General features: G+C 39.1%; 1 protein-coding gene across 1 annotated transcript in view; it reads left to right on the plus strand.

The window, feature by feature from the left end:
• ltbp1 (latent transforming growth factor beta binding protein 1) overlaps positions 1-18,379 on the plus strand; it is a 224,142-nt gene that overhangs the window by 35,482 nt on the left and 170,281 nt on the right. Inside the window, exon 3 of the mRNA XM_084735368.1 lies at positions 5,247-5,574. Coding sequence (XP_084591494.1) covers positions 5,247-5,574 — 328 coding nt within the window. The remainder of the gene's footprint in view (positions 1-5,246; positions 5,575-18,379) is intronic.

Below are 18,379 nucleotides of genomic sequence, written 5' to 3' on the forward strand. Positions count from 1 at the left end.
AATGTTTGACTATGACACACATTTGTTTTCCATTTACTTACAGTGTTAAGCAATATATAATGCAATATATGCACTTAGTTTCATGATGTAGCAGAATAAAATGGGTAAAGAGTGACACTTGAACACGAACAGAAGCTTTAAAAGACATCAAACTCCAATAATTTAGTTAAGATAGAGCTGTAAGATTAAAATATATTAAATTTCTGAAATGTCATCATTAATTCAATATAATTCAGCCTGTTTTCCCCCTTTAGATGACATTTGCATGCAAGGGAAAAGTGACTTCTCAAAAGAGAGTGAATGTTGATCCTGCTGTAAGAACCAGCTAAAAATGTCAAAGGTGTTTTTCTTGTAAGATTTTCTCTTCAAATATACAGCAAAAAGAATGTGTAAACATATTTTTAACATTTTTACATAATTTGCCAAATAACTTTTAGAAAAGAGAGGGGTTTTCAGCATATCTTCCCTGATCAATATAGCAAAGACACATAACTCCAAATTTAGAGATTAGGGATGATAATGATCAACCGATGAAAGATTAATTGATCGCTAAGAATTTCATTGATCAAGTGAAATTTAATTGATCTACTATCAAATGAAGAGGGGTGCAGGAGCTGTGCAGGAGCTGTGCAGGAGCTGCGCAGGAGCTGCGCAGAGCTGCGGTTCACTCTACAGTGTGTTAGTGAACAAATTGAGGAACATGTGGCATTCCGTTGCTGTGAAATGATCCGAGACAATGTCAAACTCGTACCAAACATTCTGTCATATTGTAGGTTTCACCACACATTGTCAACTATATGAAGCGACACACACGTTCTGTTCACATGATTTACCTTATGCAGAGCAGGGACATTTTCCCACCTAATTATTAATAAAATATCTGGTAACACTTCCTTCTCAAGACTTCAAGACATGACAGGAAGGGGGGCGGGCATCAGCACAGTCTGCGTGATACGTGACGATCCCTGCATGTTCACTCGTAACTGATGGAGAGCCCAAGTGAACTGGCTGGGAACGGATCATTTACAGGAAGTGATTCACTTCAGTTCCTTCACTTTGAAGATCAGTTCTTTTGAACAAAGCATTTGTGAACGACACAACACTATTGAAATCTTGTTTCAGTGAGGGACAATGTTATATGGGGGTCATGTTAATATTGGTGTAACTTTCCAAATCTATGCTGGTTGCATCTGGCAGTTGTGATGGCCTGATGGGGATTTGCTCTCTACTGAGAGACCTCTTCATCTTGTAGCAATCATCTATCACTAACAGGGAATGTGCTGCCAAAGTGAGGACTGGACTTGCCTGGACTGGACTTCTTGTGAGGCGACTCTGGGTAGTCCCTGAGTTTATTTTTGTTTTCTTTCTTCTTCTTTTTTGGAAATCCAATGAACTTTTTGAATCGAATATTCAATGTCGAATGAACATTGAATTGTTTTATTTTTGCATTGAACTGAAAAGAACTGAATTGTTGAACAGGAAGTGTTTAGATTTTTTTTTGTTTTTGTTTTTTGTTACACTTATTTGAACTAGGGCTGCACGGTATACACGGTATGACGGTAGAAACGATATAAATTTGGCCACGGCAGAGATTTGTGCTCTGCTGTCATACCGTCGATGATGTCATCGCACCTGCCTCTGTGTGAAAATGACTGCAAGCACAGTAACGGTGGAGAAGGAGGTGCTTGTAAAAAAAAAAAAAATGGTGCTACATGGTGCTACAAAAATGGTGCTACATAACTGTGACCGCCAACAAAGCTAACACGAGCAATTTATTTTCCCATTTGAAATCAAAAAATGCTGGAGTATGCAGAGAGCCAGACCCTGTACTTTTAAAAATAGCCGGTTTAAACCAAGATCCCGCCTCTCACTGGACACATAGCCAATCATACTTGAGGATAATGGGGATAGCACAAAGGTTTGCATTTTGCCCTCGGTTGTACACGTGAATATATGGGGGATAGATGGTACAACCTGGACCAGATCTAATGATAGAATGTTTAAAAAAAAAAAAATCATTGCATTCTGAGTGTCTTGAGAACTGTGGACACAACCACATAGGCGGTAACTTTTCCTCATGCCAGCAGATGTCTTTCATCAACCATTTCGTTTTCCCTTCATTAATCATTTTCACAAATCTCAAAGCCACTAATTAGACTAACAAGCTCAGCGAGGAGGTGACACACCCTCAGGGACCCTGGGGAGAATGAGAGGGACTGGCCTCTTTCTGAGTCATTTCTCTTGCTGGCGACACACACACACACACACACACACACACACACACACAAAGGTAGATTACTAAGATAATGTTATATTTTTATGTCGTATTTAGGTTGAGGTTGAATGTAGTCAGAAGAGGGTCCAAGTGTGCGTGCGTGCGTGCGTGCGTGTATTTTCTGCCATGCTGTCTGTGAGAGAAATGGGTGCCCCCACCATGTGCTTTGGGAGAATAGAGCCCCAACCAGGCTTTTTGCCATCTCCTGTTCACACACACACACACACACACACACACACACGCACACACACATACACACACACACGCACGCACACACACACACACACACACACACACACACACACACACACACACACACACACACACAAGATGCATGTATACTCAGAATTTCATGAAATTACAAAATGACTTGTTTTCTTTGACTTTATTAAGTAGCTGTGGTCATCATACAGCAGCAGTATCAATGCGTGTATTTCCAGTTGTGCACAATTTACTGCTCAGTTCGACTGGACACAGCTTTATGATGTTGTGTCTGTGATGTGGTTATGAATTATTTGCCACATGGCCTCATGCCCCACAAAGAGCATTTCATAAGTGAATGCTAGGTAAGTTGGCCTACCTGATTTTTGTTGACTTGCTTAGATTTTGTTGTTCATTTCTCTGTGATGTTTGAGGTTTTATCACATGTAAGTAGCTACATAGTTAAATTATTTCTTTTTTGTATGTTTTTACGGTGAAGTCTGCCCAGGGTGTTGTATGTTTAAAATGGATTTTCACTGCAGTTCCTGTGTCAGACTTCCTTATTGGCCCAATCTGCTTTGTGCAGTTTGACCTGGCATTCGTCAAAAATAGACTTGGTACGTGCACTCCACAGAGCAGAGAGCATGGCATGGCTCGACTTTGTTTGACTCTTTTGCCTGAAGACGAGCTCAAGGAGACTTGAGTTGAGCGACTGTAAAGTGGTGGATAAACCCTTCATGTATGTCTTTGGGATAAACACTGTTTCCTTACATTCTTCACAATAAAAATCAATTTTTTTCATTACTTAAATCCTTTTATTATGAAGCAGCACAAACAGGAAATGTTTTCATTTGGGGTCGGGGGGTTTCATCAGCAGTAACTTAACATGACTCTGACACAGCTGAAAGCAAATACCAAACAGTAAAATAATGCAGACATAGTGACACAGGAGAGAAAATACATTTCAAAACATAAAGATTCAGTGAGAAGCTACAGAAGAACTGAAAGCTGAACATAAAGAGACTTTAAGAAACATCTCTCTCTTTGCTCTCCGACACACAGATGAACTGAGTATCACAACACTCGCTTGTTCGAGGGGGAAAAAAGAGGATCAAAACAGTTTGGCCGCAGCATGCAAGATGTCACCGCAGCCTGCTTGGACGTGGGTCAAGCTCCCTTTGGCCTCACTCCAGAGTAGGTCCGTCTTGGGTGCTGCTTGGTGCAGCTCGGCGTGCTGAAAGTGATAATGGCAGGGTCCGACATTAAGGTTTTTTCCTATTTGCCCTGCAGGGCAAGTACTTCACAAATCTACTTGCCCCATCTAAATTCCTACTTGCCCTGTCTAGGAGGTTCTTTTTCTGGTGGTGTACTTATTTCTAACTAAAATCCATTGCCTGTTGACTGTATAAAACACTACACGGCACTTTCTTCAGAGAGCACTATTTAGTAGCTATATTATAGCCAACTAAGAAGGGATAAAAAACAAAAAGAAGTTGTAAAGAACAGAGGGGGTAGGACCAGAAGTTTTTTTTTTTATTTCCTCTTACCCCTATTGAACATGAACAATATTTATTGTTAATGTGTTGTTGAGATCCTGTTTGTCTTTTTTTGGGGGCATTTTATGCCTTAAATGACAGGGCAGTTGAAGACGTGACAGGAAATGGGGAGAGAGTGGGGGAATGACACGCAGCAAAGGGCCATGGGCGCGAGTTTAACCCACGGCCGCTGCAGAGGACTCCATACATGGGGCGCACGCTCTACCAACTGAGCTAACCAAGGGCCCCATCTCTTTTTCTTTACATAGCATGTTTTATGTGTATCATAAGCCAATTTAGCTAACTGGCTGCGAGCCTTCCGCCATGATGTTTGAATGAATGTCTGACGTCCGCCAATGGAGGCAGTGGCACGCTGTAACTGGCCACTCCGGGGCTCCATAGTAACAGAAACAAGAGAGGAAAAACATAATGATGATAATAAAAAAAAAGAAATGATCTGGTGCTTGCCCGATTGGACATGTCTGGGCAGGTTTTGCTTGCCTGCTGGCTATTTTTAGTTGCCCCGGGCGTTCGGGTAACCGTAAATGTCAGACCCTGTAATGGAAATGCAAATCAGTGTGGTACGCTTTGGGTTGACCCAAAAACGCTGATGGAAAAGGCCCAAAGTGACCATGCTCATGATGAGTACAGCACTATCAAAGCTGTTGGTGCATTGTTATTTTCAGTAAATGTCAAAATATATTTGTTCATGGTGAAGATACAATGGTGTGTTGGGAAGTTGGAATATCAGAGTTCCCCATGTGAAAGTTCAACCGGAATGTCCCCTGAAGTTACATTTCAGACTGAAAGTCAGAAGAACCTCACCAACCTCAAAATCCAAGATGGTTTCCATATGCATCAACAGTATGAGAAAGCTGCAGTATTGTACTGGTCAGGAGATGACATTTAGCTTTTTCACCCAGCAGAAGTGTTTTACTTTCCCAACAGCCAAACTCACTTGAAAGCACCTCAAAGCTTTAAATATGATTTTTAAAATCAGCATACTTTTGCCTTTTAACTTTACAGTTATAGATACCAGTACATAAATGAATGAGGTGCAATGTGCGTGTGTGCATTTAAAATCATAAAGTAAAGACCAGTTTGTCCATATGCTTGCATCATTTCACTGTGTTTTTGTATGTGTAACCTCTTCCCATCATCACTCATTTTCATTCTGCCCCTCTTCTTTCTTTTCTCCTTCTCTCTCTTGGCTCTGTCTGGGTTTTGTGTTGTAGCCAATTGTGTCCCTCAATGCCAGAATGGAGGAATGTGCCTCAGGCCTCAGCTCTGTGTCTGCAAGCCTGGCTCAAATGGGAAGGCATGCGAGCAGAAGACGGTGCACACACCTGCCTTTCCAGCACTGCCTGGGAATGGACCTACAAATGGGCACACCACTGGACACACTAATGGACACAATGTCGTACCCCAGCGGCCCATACCTCAGCAAGTGCTTCCCAATGGTTATGCCTCTGTCCCCCCTCCATCAACTAAGATGAAACTAACTGTCAAGCCGGCGCCCCAGCTTGTACGACCACATTACATCCAACAGCACATCCAGCAACAGTAAGTACCATGCTTTGATTCAGCCTATTTAACAATGAAATATTATATCAGCTGAGCTTCATGCTGCCTGAGACCAACTTCATATGTATATAGTTTAATTAGAACCAGCGTCTGTCTTCAAGTGCCAGGCCAAGGGCCTAAATGAGACCTGCACCTGGCCCGTATCCACATCTTTAAAAATAAGTACTTTATCAATCTCTCGTGGGGAAATTCAGTTCTTACACTATGTTGTTATTTGGTATATTACACACACACACACACACACACACACACACACACACACACACACACACACACACACACAGAACCTATATACATTAGGTATGTGCAACATTAGTTGACTATATGATTAAACAGTGCCGCCTTCGCTAGCTGGCACCAGAAATACTAGTCAGTTAAACTATTAGTTAATATTTTATTCATATACAATGTCAGTTAACTGTTGCCTCTAAGATGTCATACAGCTGCACGCCACATTCACTGAGCATGAACACCCTGATGGCCTGGATGTTTTTATCAGCAAAGTTGGACAGATGACAGCTTGTAAAACCAGTGCGGTTTGTTAGTATTTTCATGTTGAAAAAATAAGGATGAATATAGGCTGTGTCAGAATAAACTGATATATAACCCCTGGACTGGAGCAATGTGTCACCACATTCAGCGCAGACACGGACATTAACCTACAAGAAGAGCTGCTGCTGCTGCTGCTGCTGCTAGCACTGATAATGTTATCCACACTGTGTGTCAGGCTGCAGCTAACATTAGCTCTGGGTAAACAACTTCATTTAACCACAGACACTGTGATCCTGTTCGGTCTGAAGCATTTAATGAGTTGTTTTTATGTTTTGAAGGACAATGTATAATGTTCATATTGCACAACATAAAGTGCCACACATTTCAGCTGCATTTAAAAATGGATTTGGGGGTTGTAGAATGTGATTAATAGCTTCAAATGACTCTTAATGCAGGCAGCATTATTTTGGACAGTGTTCAACATTATCAAGTAATAAATTGTGCTCAGTTTTAACTGCTTTCTGAGGGTTTTATCACTGTTAGACTAGTCGTCTAGTCTAAATTACAATTTGCGTGTAATCGACAGGGAATTTAGTCAGCAGAAACATCCTGAGTAGGCATGCTATAAGTGTGCAGGGATGTCAGAGTGAGGGGGTTGCTACATAGCTGGTGCTTTTTGTTTCATTGTAAAAGACAAATTTATATGCTTGTATTTGAAAAGCTCTCTCATGCATGAAAAAAAAACTCATCTGACAACAGCAACAGACCAACAGATAATATGACATAGTCAGCACATCAAACATAGATAACTTTTACCAGCTGAGAAGCTGTAGGTTTAGTGACAATGCACACATTGCAGTCAGCTATCAGCATATAACACTAAAACATCTCAAAATAATAAATTATTTCTCTTACTTATTAGTAGATCAACTTGACATTTTCCCAATATCAGCCAGACCAAAAATAATGATTGATGGCGTAATTATTTAAATTGGAACTACTTTTAACTTTGTATGATGTATTTTTTAATTTTCTCTACCACTGAATTCTAACCATAACTATAACCATTTGGTGCCAAAAATATTGTGCATTTGCCTTCCCAGGGACTGCTGATGAAATTAAGCTACGTAGCTAACTGTGAGAGAGCCAATGACTGTCTATTGTCCAATTAATTTAAGAGTTTATTTAACATTAAATGAACAACTGAAATAAATCAATCAAACTTTAACTGGAAGAACAAAATTCATGTGTTTGAACATTTCATGAATGGGCTAATTGTGACTATGGCACAGGAGCTAGCCCTAGCCAGGACTGTCTACAAAATCTACTATAACACCAATATAGCACCGTTAAATAGAATGCAGCATCGCCCATTAATACAATACAGGTCACTACAAAGGCAGTCCAGCAATAAAAATAGCCATCACCTGTCCTACAACAAAACAGCCAAACAAATGACAAATATGTGTGGTATAATATGGAGCAATACATTTCCAAATACACACAAATAGGGTAAACTATAATACATAATAAAATGCAGCTGCAGGCACAGCAGACACTTTGAAAGTTTATGTGCAGCATTTGGACTTGTATAACTGATGTGTGCTTCAGCTTTCTCCTGGTTCTTTGCTTCAGCATTATTTTGTAGGGAAGTATGGAAGTAACTCTCTTAATCAGGTTCTTTATTCTATTTCTGTCATTAACAGTGATGCTAGGACTACTACATACTACAGCATAAAGCACAGACAAACCTTTATCACTAACTGTTTTCATGTGAACGTTGTGATGGGGTGAGGTAGGTGTGTCACATCTGTGTCTGCTTTCATGAAGACAGAACTAGATCATGGCTTAGATATAACAGATAGTTAGACTTCAGGTAGACGTCTAAATTAATCCATTCCACAAAGTAGTTTAGTTTTTCACTATCTTAAGTAGGAATACGGTACAATGAATTCTGCAGGTATTGTTTGACTGGAGAAGTTAAAATAATACTGCACGAGTGCTGGAAGTGACGCACTGACTGCTCCTGCCGCTCCAGCAGCGAGACAGCAGCCACATCCTTTTTATTTTCTGTCATCACCCAACCATGATATATAAGGATTATCAACATACGGAATATGTTTCTGTTTGTAGAGGTCACTTAAGATAGATTTGCTAGAAGTTTCTTCATCACTCCCTTGTTAAAACTGATGCCTGCACCACTGCTAACTTCTAGTCATCTGATGATGCTCTTCTGCTGTTTTGTACACTGTTGTGAACTGTTGTTCACTTTATCAGCCATATGAGACAGAAATGACTAAAACTAATGTTACAGACTGTCTTGTTTTAATTATTTTCTTTGCTCCACAAAAATGCAAAAATACAGTGCCAGTGATCATCTTACCTGCATATGACTCCAGTGATGAAATAACTCCATGTCATAACCAACTTAAGTTTGAAGTCAAAATACTGATTGTCCGGATTGATTAAATTAATATGCATCACAGCTCCTTTTGAATTTCAGGTCCAGTATTTTTTTTTTTTTTTGTGATCAACTTTTTTATTGACATTTTATGTCTGTACATGGGGTAATACAAAATGAAAACAAAAGACCTGTGGCGATCCCTCCCTCCCCTCCCTCTCCCCCTGGGTCTCCATAATCCATATTCAATGAGATGCGCAGGATGTAAGGAAAACATTTTTTTTTTTTTGTTATTGTTGTAAAAAGACAATTACATTAACTCTTTAATTTTATCTGCCATATCTTGCCATGCCAGAATAGTGCCAGATCGCGCACCATGCATCCTCGCCACTGAAAGCTCCATATTAATGATATCACTAAAAGTGTTAATCCACTGAGATTTTGTGACTGTATGTGGTGGTTTCCAGCGTAACGCTAGCATCTTTTTAGCAGCAGTGATGCCCGTTAGGAAAATACGTCTACCAATACATGTTAGTTTCAGTGAGGCAGTGTCATTCAGAAGTAGTAAGATGGGAGAGCATGGCATCGTTAAACCCAAAACATCAGACAGAGTGGCATAGACCTCACCCCAAAAATGTTTCACATCCCTGCATTCCCAATACATATGCATGTAGGAACCTGTGAGTCCATCTGTGCACAAGGTGCAGTTTGGGGATGATAACCGTTTCATGAGATAGGCCTTCCTTGGTGTGAGGTAAGTCCTATGAATAAAATTGAAGTGAATCTGTTGGTATTCTGGGTTTTTGGAAGCAATGACAATTGAAGACCATATCCTCTCCCAGTCGAGCAAATCCTCTCCAGTGTACTGTTTCAAGTCTTCAGACCATACTTGTATAATGGGAAGAGCCTTATAGGAAGCATTCCAGAAGAGTGAATACAGTTTAGAGACCACACCTCCTTTCCGTCCTCTGTTGACCAAAATGGAGTGGAAGGGGTGAGTGGTTAATGGGGTGTTCCATGGTACTCCATATGCTTTCATGGATGATCGCAGTTGGAGGTACAGAAAAAAGGAAAATCCTGGTAAATTGTAAGTCACTCTTAGATCATTAAAACTGCAGAGACCATTTTCTTTATAAATATCTGTAAATGTATTAACCCCTTTAGTGCTCCAGGATGGACATGAAAATGGGACCCCCCCAGTGAGAAGAGAGTAGTTATGAAAAATTGGGCTCTTAAGGTGCCATTTACATGTTATATTAGATTCCTTTTCTGCCACCCGCCATATTGACAACAGAAAACTCATTATGGGGCCAAGGCGCAACTTAGCCCGTTTCAAGGGAACAGCAGAATAAATCAGGTCTTGTAGTCTATGTGGGTATGCTAAATTGACCTCTATAGCCTTCCAACAGGTGACAGAATCAGAATTCAGCCAAACTGATAATGGTCTTAAGACAAAAGACCAGAAATAGTGCTTGAAATTAGGAACTGAAAGGCCACCTTCTGATTTATGACGCTGGAGAGTTATCAACTTAATACGTGGTCGTTTCCCACCCCAAACAAAATTGGATACCAAGGAGTGAATTTTATCCCAATAATCAGTTGGGGGAGGTAAAGGTAACATGGAAGAGAAAAAATGTATCCGCGGTAGTATATCCATCTTAACTATTGATACACGAGCTTGCAGTGATTTTGGGAGGTATGACCATCTAACAAGATCTGATTCAATTTTATTATAAATTCCTTGAAAGTTTTTATTAGCAATACTAGTTAATGAAGGGAAAATGTCTACCCCCAAGTATTTAAATTGATTAACAATAGGAATATGCTGGGGTAATGTACTGGGATCCAATTCTGAATTTAATGGAAAAAGTGCTGATTTTGTCCAATTGATTTTATACCCCGATACAGAACCAAATTCCTCGAACGTGTCTAAAATATGAGGTACTGACATGGCTGCTCTGTCGAAATATAAAAGTATATCATCAGCATACAACGATATGGAATGGGTGGTATTATTAAAAGTAATGGGGGTGATAAACGGATGTTGCCGAATTCTCTGAGCGAGGGGCTCCAGTGACAGAGCAAATAAGAAGGGACTTAAAGGGCAACCTTGTCTGCAAGACCGTGATAAAGCGATTTTGGTTGATATAATGCCAATAGTATTTACCATTGCAGATGGGTTACTGTATAATAATTTAATTAATTTAGTAAAATTCGAGCCCAATTGGAAATGTTGCAGAACTTCCCATAAATATTCCCATTCTAGCCTATCAAAGGCTTTTTCGGCATCAAGATTTAACACTGCGCAAGGGGAAGCAATATCTTTAGCATTGTGAATTACATGGAGTAATCGGCGAACATTATCAGAGGTGAGCCGTGTTTTCATGAAGCCTGTCTGATCGCAATGAATCAATTTTGTTATATGAGGTTCTAAATGGGAGGCGAGAAGTCGTGCAAAGATTTTAATTTCAGCATTTAGGATGGATAATGGCCTATAGTTACTACATTTAGTTGTATCTTTGTAGGGTTTAGGCAGTACAGCAATTAAAGCACAATTCACATAATTAAAAAAGGCACCTATATCAATAGCTTTGTAAATCATGGCTAACAGGTATTGTCCCAATTCATCCCAAAAGGCAAGATAAAATTCTGGGGGGATCCCATCCCATCCTGGTGATTTGCCTTTTTTCATCCCTGCAATAGCATTCTTTAATTCAGTCAGAGTGATTGGTTCACCAAGCCGCTCATTGTCTTCTTGAGTGAGAGATGGGAGATTGAGACCTTCCAGAAAGGACTTACATTTATCATTGTCTAATGTTATTTCAGATCTATAAAGTTTAGAGTAAAATGAAGAAAACTCTCTTTAGGAGAAGTAAGTAACCTCTGTTCTGAGCTAATAGCCATGATATTAGCATATTTTTCGCATTTCTGTAAACTCAAAGCGAGGAGACGACTTGGTCTGGATCCATGAAAATAGTAATTCTTCCTAACCCTATGAATTTGGAATTCTGCTCTGATTTTTAGTAACTTGTTGAGGTTTACTCTGACTGAACTAATTTCCCTCTTCCGATCTTCAGTAAAACCATCTCTCTGTTGTTCAAGTTCTAGTTTTCGCAAAACGTGTTCAAGTGTATTAATTTTGCTCAGTCTTGTTCGATTAAGGTAAGAAGCAAAATAAATTGTTGTATTTCTGATAAAACCTTTAATTGCACTCCACAGAACTCGAGGGTCCTCTACTGATTTGGAATTCTCTGAAATAAAAACTTTAAGAGTGTTTCTGAAGTGGTTACAATAATCATTGTTTTTAAGTAAACTTACATTAAAGCGCCATCTTGTGGCTCTAGTAGCAGCACCTGCTAGTGTAAACTGTGATGTAATCACACAATGATCAGATAAAGAGTTAGGGTGGATTACAACTGAATGAATTTGAGAGATTGAAGTTACAGTAGCCAATAAGTAATCAATCCTTGAGTAGCTTTTATGCCTATCTGAATAGAAACTATATTGTCTTGCAGAAGGATTTATAGCTCTAAATAGGTCTGTAAGATTAAAATCGTTTATCAGCCCTTGGAATGCTACCATAGATGGATGAGTATTTTGTGGAAGTATGTTAGATCTGTCCAAAGATGGATCAAGGATGGCATTCATGTCAGCACCAATAATTACAGAAAAATCCTGCAGGTTACATAAAGTCCTACCAATGGTTTCAAAGAAATCTGAACTAAACTGATTGGGGGCATATATACAAAGAAACGCAACTTTCAAACCGTTAATATTTGTTTTAATATATGCGATTCTGCCATCTTCACTTCCATAGCTTTCAATTGTTGTTAAGGTCAGACTACGCCTTACTAGCACCAAGGCACCACGGCTTTTAGAATTGAATGCAGCAACAGCTGCAGTATAGTAGTATCGATTTACTAATCTGTATTTATCAGCGGGTTTAAGGTGCGACTCTTGAATGAAGGCAACGTCTATTTTATGTCTCCTAAGCCAATCCAGACACATTGAGCGTTTAATGGGAGCATTTAGGCCATTTATATTCCAGCTAGCAACCTGTAACATAGACATAATTACGAAGAAGACTGAGCAAATAATTACATTCCTGCAGATGTGTGACAGTCATAACTGTGGAGACCCAAATTTCCCAACCCCATATCGCCATACAGCTACAAACAAAGAAATAAGTAAACAAAATAAAAACCCAAAAAATATTATTACCCAGAGTGGCAAACAGCCACTAAACAAACGCCCACTAACTGGGCACCTGAGCTGAGAAAGCTGGCTATTACAGTACTGCCCTAGCCATTACCCCGTTGTCCAGTATTTTTCTGATCATTCATCTGACATGGAGTCTATTAAACAGGGTGGAAATTAGACTGACTTTAAAATATGCTGCTAGTGTCATTATTCTAATGTACTTTATCTAAGGTAAATTATTTGTTATATTAATTGAATAATAAAAAAAAATCCTTAGATTAGTCAGCTTATAAATTAATCGATAAATTAATCAATTAATCAAAAAAATAATTGTTAGATTAATCGTTTAAAAAATAATGGTTAGGTGCAGCCCCATTCCAGACCTTTATGGTATCAAGTAGCAATAGATTGCTCAAAGTTCAAATTAATATCTGTACAAATATGATCACCAATCAACCAATATTTTATTTTTTTTATTCTTTATTTATCCTTTATCCTTGAGTCACAATAGCTCTTCTGGTCAAGATCAGCAGTCAACAAACACATACATCACAAAAGCACAAAAGCATACAATAACACAGCAATCATACAAAATGGTGGGATTGGGGTCTAAAAATAATCATGGCAAATAATGTCACTTCATAAAAGCAATAACATTGTTATGTCAAAAACAAATTTTCAAGTATTTTTGAATATGTCAGAAGAGGGTAAGAATTCTAAGTTAAGTATGCCTTGCAGCTCATTGCATTCAGTATGTGGTGCATCAAAGGAGAAGGCAGATTTGCCTGGCTCATTTCTGCCGGTATAGATAACACAAAAACACACAAAAACAGACAAAAAACATATGGGTTTATGTCCTTTAAACATTGAAGTACATTGAGCCATTTTCATATAAGTTACCAGTCACAAACTGGAAGGCAGCATGATAGATCACATCTAGAATTTTTAAAACTCTGATAGAGATGAAGATGTGTCCATATAAATGACGTGACCATAGTCTAACATGTAATACTAAGCATATAAATGCTCTGTAGCATAGCATTTCTTGTAGCTTGGTAGCAAATGTTCTGGGGCCCTATACTGGTATGTGGCCCTGGGATTGCAGACCACTGCCTCAAAGGACTCAAGTATCTCGAGGAGAAGAACGGTGGATTACATCTGCAGTAGTTGTGATGTCTGCCCAGTTAAGCTTTATATCAACATGAACATCAAAGTAACAGATGTTACTTTACTTTGCCACATTTTCCCAGTTGTGAAATTTACACCAGTGGCCCTCTCTGCCACAAGCCTGAACCTCTACCATCCTGGTCTTCTTTTTTTGGCTAATTGTCTCTATTGAGAGAGCAAGGAAAGTCTGATATAAAGAATCAATCCTCACCGTTCTATTTTTGCTTCACACCCTCTCAGAGTTTGAGCTGTTGATATTCATACAGTCAGTGTGTTTCGTAGCACTCTGACTCTTTGACAGCATGGAGAATGGTAAAGCCTGCAAACCAACTCACAATTGCTGATTTGTAGGGGTGCAACGGATCAAAATTAAAAAATGCACTTGTCTTTGATCTTTGTCTGTCTGTAATTATCACCATAGTTATGTAATGTAATAATAATGATAATAGTAACGATAATGATAATAATATTAAAAACTTCAAACTTATACAGTGCTGTACTATGTATATACTACACATATATTAGATCATTATACACTGTACAGTATAATACACAACTACGCTCTGTTGTCTGGCTCAATGTCCCCCCTACAGCACAGCACATCTGATTGGTTAGAAGTCATGATCAATCAGCAGACACACTGTGTCACAGACAGGGTGAGACAGAGCTGCACCGGTGAGCAGAGAGGAGCTGTGTAGAAGTTAAGACAGCTGATATCACCAAAGTTTCAATGAACATCACAGTTTTATGATCTGTTTCTTTGGTGATAGCACAGTTACATCAGTGAAAAAAGTTATGGTCTGGATTTCACTCAAGGCGATGTGACGGCTTTTAAATCAGTCGCTCTTCACAGAGATGCGCTGCACACAGCAGCATCTGTCCTGTCTGTTCACTGAAACTCTGCATTGAGATGTTGGGTATTATAACTTATACAAAGGTAACAGTGACAGTAAAACTATGATGCTCACATGTGATCTGCGGATCACATGCATGCCAAACCGTATGGGACACGGTTCAACTGCGATCCGTTGCACCCCTACTGATTTGTGGAATATTCGTTCTTTTTTTTCTTTTCTTTTTTTTTTAAACTGAGATCCCTCACTGTGAAGGCTATGCTATTGTGGTTTGCCTGGTCAGTTCACTCTCATTAACACCATCCATCAGTGTAATACTACTGTAAGTAGGATTTCTCTCAGCACTTTCAGTTGAGTTGAAATGCCACTAACTCTTGCTGTGGTTAACTGTTAGTTTGTTTGGCCTGGAGGATGTGCATCAGACAGTAAAAATGACCCCAATGCCTTGGCAGGTCCAATCAGTGAATATAGACTCAAAACAAATCTTTGTTACAGCAGCATGTTGACAGAAACATCCAGAATCAGCAGACACAGTGTGCCATTAATGTTGGCAAAAATCAGACCAGACTTCTGATATTGATGAATGATAATTCAATGATTAATGAATGCATTTTATATGCTGTGTTTTACATGCACTGTGTAAAACATCAAGAGGGGTTTTTCATGTGCTGCACAGGCACAAGTAATTGCTACCAGATTTGTGTCCTCGAAAGCTGCTCTCAATTTGCAGAGGGGATTTATCTCTCACAAGGAGCTAGTCTCCTATTGGTTCCAGTAACAGAGCAGTTTTGTCATCTGATAGGATCAAAAAATAGGGCAATAATTCCCAGGTAAGGAACTTCTCGTCAGATCAGTCAGATGTGCACAAGAAGGAGTGTGAAAGAGATGGAAACATTTTTTATTTTATTTTTAAATCTCAAATCTACTTAAATGTGGAAGTTCAACAGGTTTCAGATGTTATCTAAATCAGTTATTTGGCTGTTATACCTGCATAGATTATCCAGTGTTTTTATACATGTAATTGTACATTCTTTTGTTCAGAGACCTGTGCTATGTCACAAACCTCTGTATGTTTCAGATTTGAGTTTGTTGCAGTATTTCCTTTGCCCTTTGGTAAACATTTAAAGCCATGTTGCACTAAATTAGTTGAACTTGTCATTTCACCAATATCACAGTGTCGTTTTGAATCATTAATCTAATTTGTATCGGTAAGATGCAGCTTAGAGTTCTTTCCTGGCCTGGAAAGTCTTTCGAAAATTCTTGAGAACAAGACACTCTCAGACACGCCGATTTGGTAAATTTGAAAACACAGGGCCTCATGCAAGAACATTTTCTTATTTTCCTAAATCTGTCTTACTGTTTCCTTGTGGCTTGTTTGTGCAAGTGTTCCAAGATTCACCAAGCCCTCTTAACTGCACAAATTTGTTGTAAATCGCTCATTTCAGCCTGATAAATGCCACTGGTTCATGAGGATTTATCACCCAAAAAAATACTTAAACCCCAGTTCAAAAAAGGTTCAGGCATTGTGTGAAATTTAAGTAAAAACAGAATGCAATGTTTTTCAAAACCTCTTTGACCTATAGTGCTTAACAAATTCATTAGACCACCTGTCATAAAAATGAGAAAACATAAATATTTTAGAAATCTTTCAAAAACTTGTTTAAAACTAAAAATGGTATTGTTATTTATGTGGCAAATAACAAACTGAAACAACTAAATAGTCCTTTTTCACACATAATAACCAAAAAACTTCATATTTTGTATAGCCTCCTTTGGCCTTGATAACAGCTTGCATTCTTGCTAGCATTATTTTTATGTACTTATCCACAGTCTCTTTTGTTATTGATTTCCAAATAGTTTTTAGCTGTTTCCACAGACTTGCTTTAGATGAAACTTCTGTGCGATCGATCTTTGAACTTACTAAATCCCAAATTTGTTCAATAAGATTCCAATCCGGACTGTGACTTGGCCAGTCCATCAGTTCCAGTACTTCAGATTAATTTTTCTTGGTCAAATAGTCTCTGCACAGCTTTGAAGTTTGCTTGGGCTCATTGTCTTGTTGGTTCCATGATGCACTAAGATGCTGTGGTAGATGTTCTTGTTCATGATACAGTCGATTTTCACTAATTTGTCCACGCCATTTCCACAAATGAAACTTCATACCATAATGGAATCTCCACCGTGTTTCACTGTGGGTGCAATTCATCTGGCATCAAAACATTTTCCAGCTTTTCTGCAGACATGAACACAACGATGCTGACTGAAGAGTTCAAACTTGGACTCGTCCGTCCAGAGTACCTTCTTCCCATCATCAACAGTCTAGTGTTTGTGCTCCCTGGCAAATCTGAGGAGTTTCTGGATGTTTGCAGACTTCAATAATGCTTTCTTAGCAGCTAGTCTTCCCTTTAAACCTTGTTCCCTCAGCTTGTGGTCATTCTGGAGACTTTCTCTGACTCTGATCTAGCAGCATTTATCTCTGCCTGAAGATCAGCAGTGGTTTTCCTTCTGTCTCTAGTACTTAAAATCTTGAGGTGTCTGACATCTGCTTCAGTTAACTTTCTTTTCCTGCCTCTTCCTTGGTGCATTTTTTAAGTACCAGTCTCAGCAATTGACTCCAAAGCATACTTGACCATACTGTGAGACACTTTGTCTTTCCCTATTTGTCTCAGAGACCATTCAGCATCATTGGGTGCTTTAATGCAGACTCTTCCATTTTCAGTGCACTCTTGATGTTTTACCATTTTGAACAGGAATGAAGAATTTTGAACTGAATTCACCTTTTTATAGCCAAATTTGAGCCGACTCACTGGACTTCTCTGAGAAGTCAGAAATTGATTAAGCATAACATTCAACCACTAAAACTAATTTTTCACAATTTTTTTTTTTTTTTGAATCGTTGTGACCGTCAGATGGCGCACTAAGGTGAAAGTTCACCCCAAAATGAAATGTCACTTGATATCCACTCACCCCCGTGCTGATGTGAGGACCGGTGAAGACCTTCATTTAACAAAACACTCCCGGAGCTTCAGTGGAAAACAGCTGTGCAAGCCAACAGGGGGCGCTATGAAAATTATTGAATATTGTCGTGTAGATGTGTTCAGGGCAGGACTATCATCAGACATATGAAGGTTCGTGCAGATCTGACCTTTTTTGGTAAAGTTATAGCCATTTCCTGTTTCATAGCGAGCCATCAAAATTCGCCGCCATGACAACATGAACAAAATCTTTTAATAACTTTTAATGAGAGTGTAGTGCAGAAGGTAGCCAGCGAATTTGAAGCCGTTCTGATTCTTTCTGGAGGAGTTCGTTAAAATGCAAGACACGTGAAACACCAAAAATGACCACAAATTTCGAAATGGCCGACTTCCTGTTAGGCTTGGCCTATGGGTCCAAGAGACTTTTTTATGTGTCTGGTTGTGATACACGTGTGTCCCAACTTACGTGCATATCAGCAAAACGTGGTGGGGGGACTGCTGTTTAAAAGACGTGGTCAAGCCGTTTAGCCACGCCCATTGACGAAATTCATGTCATACGTTCAGGCCAGGAACTGTGAAGCACATGTGAAATTGCATGTTGATGCAAACTTGTACACAAAAGTTAATGCTAAATATGTTGGTTTTATGCGCAGAGGTCCTTTGCCTCACTCTCACGTCGACGCCCTTTGACAAAC

This window comes from Lutjanus erythropterus, chromosome 14, assembly GCF_056507025.1.
Source record: "Lutjanus erythropterus isolate fLutEry1 chromosome 14, fLutEry1.hap2, whole genome shotgun sequence".
NCBI classification, from domain to species: Eukaryota; Metazoa; Chordata; class Actinopteri; order Lutjaniformes; family Lutjanidae; genus Lutjanus; species Lutjanus erythropterus.